The sequence below is a fragment of the Saccostrea echinata genome, unplaced genomic scaffold (assembly GCF_033153115.1).
Source record: "Saccostrea echinata isolate AGI-Se365-2 ecotype Australia unplaced genomic scaffold, CSIRO_AGI_Sech_v1 ptg000002l, whole genome shotgun sequence".
Classification (NCBI taxonomy): Eukaryota; Metazoa; Mollusca; class Bivalvia; order Ostreida; family Ostreidae; genus Saccostrea; species Saccostrea echinata.
This window is the reverse complement of record NW_026889751.1, coordinates 1,995,070-2,005,000: the sequence shown is the minus strand read 5'-3', so window position 1 is coordinate 2,005,000 and position 9,931 is coordinate 1,995,070. Positions and strand designations below refer to the sequence as shown.

Genomic DNA, 9,931 nt, shown 5'->3' with positions numbered 1-9,931 from the left:
TTTTAGTTACATGTCGGTTCAAGAGGTCTAAGAGCTAATATCAAGCTTAATTAAAATCAATAAGAACAAAACAATGCAGGAATTTAACGCTGTCTGTTTTCTGAATACAAGTATACTGTCTTTCTAATGTTTTATAAACATCAAGAAACTTTAAACTGCTAGTTTAGATTCAAATCAAGATATTCAGTATACAGCCCCTGATAAATTTTACACTTTTTCTCACTTTATTTGACATGTAATGTCATTCTCCCTTTTGGAATTCAAATTTATTCATTAAAATTATATGTGCCTTTAATTCAGAAAATATTAAGAATTCAAATAATAACAACAGTTTCTACAATTTTTGCGATTTTGTATCAGCAAGAAATGTCGATGTCATACACCCTTTCACGTTTACTGGTAATTTAAATCTACACTCACCTGTGTTTGCATCACTTTCTGCTATAAATGTTACAATTAGTGGATATTTGTTAATTTGTACAACCTGTAAAAAATAAAATAAAGACAACCTAATGATTTTTCAAAATCATTGGTCAATACTCAAAAGACATTTATTGAATGTCAGAATTTCTACAAGTTGAATTAAAGATATTTCCTGACTTATTTTGTTATTAAAATGAATCCTGGAATGCCAAACAAAAAGTTTAATTAAAATATTAAAATCAATATAACGAACACACCCCTTCTATCATCTGGGTCATAAAACCTGGAAGTGCGTTCAATCATGCTAATTATTACAAATTATAAAAATTTTCTACCTGATAATTTTTAAACATGGATATAACAGATTTGCTCTGCTTGAGTCCTAGTTTATTAGCTTGTTCTGTGGCTGTTCCAAATGTACTCAAAAAACTGTGCCGCAGTGCTTGCTCTGGGACTTGGTCCATCGCAACTGAAATTCATATGAATGAGATATCAATCAAGCACCATCAATTCATTATTTCAAAATTAATGGCAGTTTCCATTTCATAAATTTGTAAACAGTTCAGCTACTTAGTGTTTTTTTTTTCAATCATAAATCAACAGAAGGTGTTAACTACTGCAGAAAATCAGACAAGGTTTCTCTACTGCGATCAAATGTGCCTGCTTTAATTATGAATGTTAATGTTTGCTCAACTTTCCTTCCCCTGACAAGACATGATAGACACCATACTTAACCACTTGCTGAACTATGAATTTAAAAAAAACCTTCAGATTCCTGTAAATATTTCTCATGCTAAAATGATTGAATTCTGCTAAACGTCAGCATGGAGAGTCAAGTGTGACAAACTGAACATAAATTGCAAAATCTTCATTCATCATCTCTCAAGAACATGTTCGTCAAAACAGAATACAGATGTTGAAAAAACATATTCCAGACCCGACTGAAATAAAAACCCCACACTTTACAGAGGTTGGCTGCAAAAACTCCCACAAGTAAGTGGTGTCTTACAAGAACCTTGTCCAGATTGCACAAGGCAGTGGCTTATCTGACAGCTGTATGTAAATCTATGATAATCACATATCTGTGATAGAAACTGTTGACTTATCATCTACATTAGATTCTGATACTCCGTGCTTCACAATAACTGTACATGACCTTCATGAAAAGCTTGATGACTATACAATATTGTTCATACTAGGCACATTCTTTATATTTGAGGTGAAATCTTTCTGTTGTATTACAACAGTTAATAAAAGTACACGTTAAAATTTTATTACCATTGTATCTTTAATTTATCTGGACATGTCATAAAATGTGTGTTGCCATATTGTGGCTATATAATTCTTCATGTATGAGTACAAGACAGGTGTCAAGTGCTACTGTGTGACTCCAACACATGCAAGGAAAACACTGAACATTCCTATACCCATGCCTGAAGAATAGAATATCAATAATTTTGTCCAGGTGTCAAACACTGACAGTCACTATCCACATCTGAGCTTATAAAGGCTTCAAATTCTCTGGAACTGTCACTCAGAAAACTTTGATATTTTTTTTTCTGCTATCTGTATTTACAAAATATTTCAACTGTGGCATATACTTTTCTTGTCTTTCAGTCCGCATCTGTAAGATTTTTTTTCTTCAGACCTATCTGAGATGTAAAGACTTTGGGTCAAAATGTATATCTCTTTATAAAAATGCTGCTAATCTTACTCCTAATTCTACAGATTGGATCATGTATTATTATCAACTGTCATAACTAATCACACCCACTTCCCTGGCAGTGCATCTGAACCAGATCTAATACTCCATACATACAAACCCTGGGTTTTTCCTGATATATCGATTACAGGTAATTGCACATGTCAATCTTTTTGGTGATTTGGACGTAGTCATGTCATAAAAATCATTATAATTATTTTGACTTTGGTGATTTCGAGGTAGTAATGTCATAAAATCATTATAATTATTTCCAATGAAGGTCAAAGCCATTAATTTGCTCTCAACTGATACTATCTTTTGTTTGTGACATTATTGTGTCACCTTTAGGGAAATACGCAATTGCTTTAATCTGCTGATAAATTTTACACAACTGTCAAATTCTTTGATGTAGAAATTCAAAAATCCATATCAAAGTTTAAAAAAAATCCTAATTCTCATCGTTCTACCACACACAGAATTTATTGGCTATGGAAATCATTAAAAAATGAGTGATCTTCCTTTAAAATGATTTAATGCAAAAAAAGGGGGAAATTGTGGGAATTTTTTTTCTTGGAAGAACTTTCTAATGTACTGTATCTAATTAATTCTTTTTTTTCTCTTCATTTATTTGGCCAATTACCTACCACTGTTAATAATTTATTTGAAGTAAACTCTCAGGCAAGCAAAACACCCTCTGCATGATACACTTGAATTCTACAGAAAGGTAATGTTGGCCTCTAACAGTGATGATAGACTGATACTACAGTGACTGTCTAAACTCTGCGGTAGTGTGCATGCATGCCTTGCCGTGGGCTCAACTTTGTACCTATGGCTAAAACATTGCTAAGAAGATTGTATCAAAAATGCAAATTCATTAAGAGAATCCCTTTGAATCTGGACAATTCTGTAGATTTGCATCACCATACTACTCAACTAAAAGCCTACAGGTGTAAATGTGAAGGGTTTTTTGTGCAGTGCTGCAACTGATCAATCTGACATTTTCCATGCATAGCTAATAATCAAATGGCTGAATGTTTCATAAACAAATAATCAAGAAAGATCTACATTTTAAGCACTTTAAACTTATACACTGTAAGTCATCACAGCTTCTATACCTCTGGTATATCTTGTAAAATAAAACTGTCTATTGTATTTTATTACATGAAGAAATACCTTTTAACAATGGGATGCCATCTCGATCAGTGATCACAATTGCGAGCAGTCCATCCACCCTGTAAAAATAATCTCCATTCTAGATTCTACATCTTATATTAAATTTCATTATGAAATGAAAGCATGGCATATAGTATTATTACAGTAATTGTATTTTGCTGTTTAAAAAAATTCTTACTGATTACAAGTAAAGTTTAAACTATTTTTCCAAATTACTTTATATTTCTTGTATGGAAAATCCTGGATTATTTTAATCAACCACCTGAAACAAAAGACTGGCCCATCATTCATTCAACATTCATTGGTCATTATGATTGCAATATAACTGTTCTTGGCATTCTTGGAAATCAAGATTCATTACCAATATTACCAATGCTGAGATACCTTATTTTATGCATCATAGTATATTAAAAAAACACTTGGGAAAAAGAGATTCCTTTTTTCATGAATTATAGTACTGAGGAGTAGCAGTTAATTAGTATTTCTAATCTATAGTTATGACAAATAAACACCAAAAGAAATGAGCTTCTCCTGTGGCCTCACCAATTGGTACTATATGGGGGAAAAATAGAAAAACCCAAGAAACCTAGGTAATAGGAAATTTAGGTATTCATTGATCTTCTCTATTTTTATATCCTACAAAGGAAAAAGAAGCTTTATTTCATATAGAACAGGATATTTCATTTTGGTAGCCAAAAGGAATAAGAAATAAAATTGGAACTAAGTTCCCTGCAAAACTTAATAAATGGAATTTTTATCAAGCAAAGGAATGTCATCAAAACATGTTTGGCCCTGGGGATGGGCATTATCTTTACTTATCTGATTACCGAATTCCCACAAAACCAGTGACGGAGACATATTTAATTTACTTTTTTACTAATCTTATCAAAAAATGTGTTAAAAAGTGAAAAAGAATTAGATTCAGTGGGAATTGAGGTTTGACCATATCTTCTACAAAACTTCTACACAAAATCATTAAAACATAGATAATATCATAATAAAGAGGAAATATCGATATCTTAGCAGAGAATTTTTTTTATGTTATGAATTAGGAAAACATTTTTGTTTATAAGGACTTAATGGTTAAGAACTTTGATTTCAGCGAGTCATGTGCCTACAAGATGGACACAAACATTTCAAACATCCTCAAAAATACTTAAAACCTTACTGCTGTAATTCATATTTATGACTGCATGTTCAATTCTCCATGTAATTACCTTAATAATTTTCATTTTTTATCAATAAACTATAGTGAAATAAATATGTTACCCAATAATTGCTTCATAATTTCTCAATACAATCTTTAATAGTGACATTGGCACATTTCACGAAACACCCAGATAAAATTAAGCAAAGCGCTAAAAAAATATTTACAACCACCTTATGATAAAGCCGAGAAATACAACATAAATATGTGAGATAAAGAATTTTCAAATTTCTACATTACATGAATCTCTCCCACTGATCTCTCCTTTAACGAAATAATGGTAAAAGTCGGAAGGTAAAAACTGGAGACAACCTTCAATCTAATCAGAATCAAGACAGGAAAAAATAAACTTACGTGCTGCTCAATTTTGAGAGATAATTTTTCGCTTCCTGCAAATTAGAAAAAAAATCTGTCAGTATTGAGGGAGAGTCAGACAGAATTTGCAGATGAGCTGATAGAGAAAAGCAAGAAGTTTTTCACAGATCTAGTGTTGACACCATGGACATTATGCCAAATATTTGCAAAAGAGATAAACTTTAGGAATTGAGTGTGCACTAACTGAGTATAGGGTTCCCCCCTTATCTCTACATCAGGCCTCTGTGTATAAACCACACAATAAAAAGAGTCTTCTTAGGAGATGCTTATCATAATATTAATACAAACATTTCTCTCATCGTCTTCTAGGGAATTTCTAAAATAGATCTTTGTTACTAAATAACTATAACACTTGATTAAGATATAGCCAAAGTTTAAATTCACGTATGAAAGAGGTTAACATTACCAATGTACCTATTCTGTAAAACAAACCTCTATATATGCTTTAATTGTGCTCTTTCTATTCTATTATAAGTGTCAGAAGAATATCTAGCACTGTTGCTAAGTTATAGCCACCAGAAGATTGTTCATACCCAATCCCTATATAACCTTGACTTTGTCCACATGATTTTGGGACATTGCAGTGATGGACCTTCAAATCATAAACAACCTTTCTCTTATGTATGAAACTGTGTTTATTTCTACAAGATTGTAACTTATATGGACATGGCCCTTTCCCTTTCATTTGTGTGGGATGGACAAATCAAATATAAGTAGTAAGTATGCATATAATAATATTGCTCAAAATCTGAATGAAAATCTTTGCTGATAGATTTCTTATCTAAGCATTTGCATTTTCTATATACATAACGTATAATCCCAACCCAGTAAGGACCTTGACCTCTTAAATAAGGGATATGAAATTTGCAATATTGCAAATTAAATGACAATGAACAATTTGTCTGCTAGACATCTATGAGTAAAGAAGTTATCTTAAGATATAAACATTTCTAATATATGATCAACTTAGTCAACTTATGACCCCAAACCCTGAACCCATGGGACAAAATATTTTCAAGGTAGAGGACATATTGGCCTTAATAATCATGCTATAAACAAAGTGTATGCTAAATGATCAGGTAAAAGAAGATATTTATCCATACGATGCATTTTCACAGTGTTTTTCTTCCTTATATAACTGGTACTGATAAACGGTACCATTCCAAGGATTTCCACTCTATTTTGGGAATGGGACCCAGGCCCTTGGAATTGGAAATTAAATGACCTTTCAACACTTATTGGGAAATTTTATTGCATGATGTTTTTTGAGAAATAAACTCTTAAGATTTATAAGTAAAATTGATCTTTTACTTAATTATTCAGAACTGTAAATCAGAATAGATCAATTATGATAAAGTTTTAGCCAAGTTTCCTACACTTTTGTTCATTTCATCCAGATTTTCAAACCTGGCCATGTTTTTTTTTTACCAGAACTTTGATCAAGTTAACTTTGTGGGTTCATTTTGGGGAAAAAGGGAGGGATTTTGCAATTGGGAATGGGACCTATATTCGGCCCTACATGGGGCAGTGGAAAATCCCTGCCATTCCCAATGCCAAAAAACGTTAATTTTTCCCAATTTTGAAACTAAAAACTCCCAATTCAGTTACTGAGGAACAGACTACAATGACATCATAATTCTTTACATATGAAACATTGTATGAGTTAACTAAATGTTTTACTTCTTCTTAATTGAAAGCAGAAATCAGTGCTAATATGGAGGGACGCATGTTGTTGACAACATAGTGATGGTAATCGTGCCGTGTCTTACATTTTTGACAATTTGAAAACATGACAATGTGAGAACAAGAGACATTAATAGCGAGCGCTGTGAGGAGGCACGCGAGCTCCATAGACAACGTGTACAAACAGAGGAAATTCGGGTTGAAATCTGCACATTGTTCAAAGAAATTTTTATCATCCCACGTGAAAATATTCCATACTCCCAATAATCCTTTGCAGTGCATAGCAACATGGTGGCTTAAGCATAGCAACAACTTACTTGATAAAAATAATAAACAACGATTTAATTCAATTTCCATGCCATAATTGCCCACAAAACTATCATTTGCGTCTTTGGTACACACAACTTTGTGTGTGACGTCACTTCAATGACTCAGGTATTTCCGACTTTGTCAGAAATATCCGAGAAGTTAGGAATTTTGATCCCAATGCATGGGGAGTCTGCAAACGTTAGAGAATATATACTTCAATTACAGTTTTTAAAAAAATTATGTACGATACACAGTAAAGGCACGATAAAAGTGTAATAAGCAGAATGTAAAACAACATTTGAAAAGATGTGTAGAGTTTTAGAAAATGAACGCTCGCCCTAACGGTTTCACCATCAGACATATTATGTAAAACAATGAATACTTTTTGATTATTCTTTAAAGCATGAACTAATAGGTATTGAGGTTAGAATAAACAATAAATAATTTCTATTTGTATACCACAACAGAAAATTCCTGTTCATTCTATTTCGAAGCTATTTTTCCCAATTGAATCGGTACTGAATCAATTCCCAATGGACAAAAAAATTGCTGTTTCAATACATATTCAAATACTTAAGAATAGTCTGCCTCACTCAGTGGACAAATAGCTGAAAATTCTTATGGGGCCCACAACAGATTAAATTCATGGAATCAGTTTGTATTCCAGTAAATATTAAGGAGTAAGTAAGAATATATTTAAAGATTGCATTCATCTTGTGTCCCCACCCTTAGCCTCCAGGGGATGGGAATCTTACCCTTTAGTTTGACACTAAAGCTAGCAAAGTTTGTCAAGGTTGGTTCAGCTATCAATGTTTAAAGTTTATGTCTATGGGCACGTATTGGTCATCTGATTAACTCCTCATCGATAGAAAACCTATAATAAAATAACTGAAGTCAACACAGCTGGTTGGGTGGGTTAAAATTCCTGACAACTGACAATATTAGAAGGAGCCTGAAAACAACAATTTGTAACTACAACATATGCATATTTTACAACAATTTGTGACTACTACAGTACTACATATACATCTTTTATAATTTTTTTGTACCCCCATTCTGATGTAATTGGAACCAATTTATCAACCATAATTTATTTTAACATCAGTACAATGCATTTATTTGTGTGAAATCAACTTTTTTGGTCAATTTAAAGCTTGAGAAATTTTAAGTAAGTTTCCACTTAATCAAAATTCAAATATATATTCATAATTGTGCACATTAATCCAAGCGATTTTTTTTGCAGTAACTCTGGACCCACAATGCAATGCTATCAGGTCAAGTTCTCACAATAAATCAAGAAAAGTTTAACAACAAAAACGTAACTCACTAGCTTAATGACTGGAAATTGCAGATCTAAGTGTTATTGAAAGTGAAATAGGTATCTAGTAATAAATTATACACAACTGCGCTTGCCCCAGCGGTCACACCATCAACATGTTAAATCTAATTAATGAAAAGGAGTGTGTTAAACAAATAATCTTATAAGCTATCTTCAGCATAAATTTTTGTAATTTATCTCCTCTTAAATTAATGATTAGATATGGGTAACAAATTTGTCAAGTCTTAACAAAGTCTCATGCACTTTAAGCTAGTAATGGGTCATAAAAGACTAAGACTAAGAGATTGATTAAAGAAAATGAGCACAGAAACAGGGACACTGTGATCTACTATTAATGTTCCAATTCTTTGCAACACATCCAATTAATCATACAACATACTAAAAATGCAAAATAGTTTATTTAATATAATCAGCTTGGGCCAAAATGATAGGCATTTCTGTCCAAAACTGAATGAGAAAATGACCTGAAGTCAATATTTTGGCACGAAAACACGCTGAAAGTGGGGGGGGGGGGGGTCTGTTACCAACGTCAGATAATTCTGAACAAACATATAAACCCCTAAAACCTCAGATTTATTTTAATGTACTGTACCTAAGGAGGACTTTTTTAAAGAAAAAAATCTCTATAATCTTTTTAAATTAATATACAATTTTACAATAAGAAACATAAGTATAACCATGCAACTAATCTATGCAGATATGGGGCTGTCGATCACATGATGCTTCATTCAACTTGAATTTTCTCGACTTTTAACTGCAGGTTAGAGCAATTACACGTACCAAAGATACTATTTATTATCTCTGTTATAAAAGATGAAGCTTTGATATGTCATTTACTATAAAGTTACCAACTCACTTAGGGTGATTCTACATTAGAATACGATATAATCGTTAAAAATTAAAATGACTATACTTACTTCCATAATTTGGGTGTAGTCGATTCTCAGCAGTCGTGCGTTAACCTATTCGAGGTTCTACACAGGAATGATTTACGTTTTGTTACCGAATTTATTTTTCTATAACAAATGAATTAATTCTGAAGGAAGTTTAATTAATAATAATTTATGTGACATACAAATTAATTTGAGACACAATTGACGTTTTTAGTTGTAAGATTTTTTATGTAAATCAACCTACAGCATACAGTTAGATAAAACTTTTAAAAGTGTCAATCCTCAGTGATTTACACTGCTTAAATTTTCTTATTTTGACGGAACCAGAGAGAAGTTGTCGAAATAAGCGACTTGGTCGCATGTACAGCCCAGTCACGTTTAGTGCGCAAAAAGTATTAAAATAATTAAATTGCTTTAATATGTATACGCCTTTGATTCGCGGAAAAGAGAAGGTAAAAATGAAAATAAAAACATTAACATAGAAAACACATAAAATACTAGGTAACTTTAAGTTAACCTTAAGTTATACATAAAGCATTGTGTGAGTACTACATAAATATATGAACTGTTCAGTCATGTAATAAATTAACGGTTCGTTGTTTTTGTCCCATTCCCTGTCACCACGTGTGGTGTCCTAGAATTTTATGGTTTCCGGAAAATAAAACTTCGGTTACTGGGGTATTTAATATGGCTATTGACTGAAACAAGGACGACCATACGCCGGGTAACCGGTTTATAATTTTCTTTTTTTTTTTCTTTTTTTTTTTTTAATGCAGCCATCGATGAGATATTACTTAAAGAAAGAAAGAAATCAGACTCCATTACAT

At 32.2% G+C, this 9,931-nt stretch overlaps 1 protein-coding gene across 1 annotated transcript in view; it reads right to left on the bottom strand.

Annotated features, from left to right (window-relative positions):
- LOC133204965 (ragulator complex protein LAMTOR3-A-like) overlaps positions 1-9,173 on the bottom strand; it is a 13,623-nt gene extending 4,450 nt beyond the window's left edge. The window contains exons 1-5 of the mRNA XM_061340708.1: positions 9,129-9,173; positions 4,860-4,894; positions 3,299-3,357; positions 759-892; positions 421-484 (exon numbers count right to left, since the gene is read on the bottom strand). Coding sequence (XP_061196692.1) covers positions 421-484; positions 759-892; positions 3,299-3,357; positions 4,860-4,894; positions 9,129-9,134 — 298 coding nt within the window. The 5' untranslated portion in view covers positions 9,135-9,173. The remainder of the gene's footprint in view (positions 1-420; positions 485-758; positions 893-3,298; positions 3,358-4,859; positions 4,895-9,128) is intronic.
- Between the last annotated feature and the right edge of the window lie 758 nt (positions 9,174-9,931).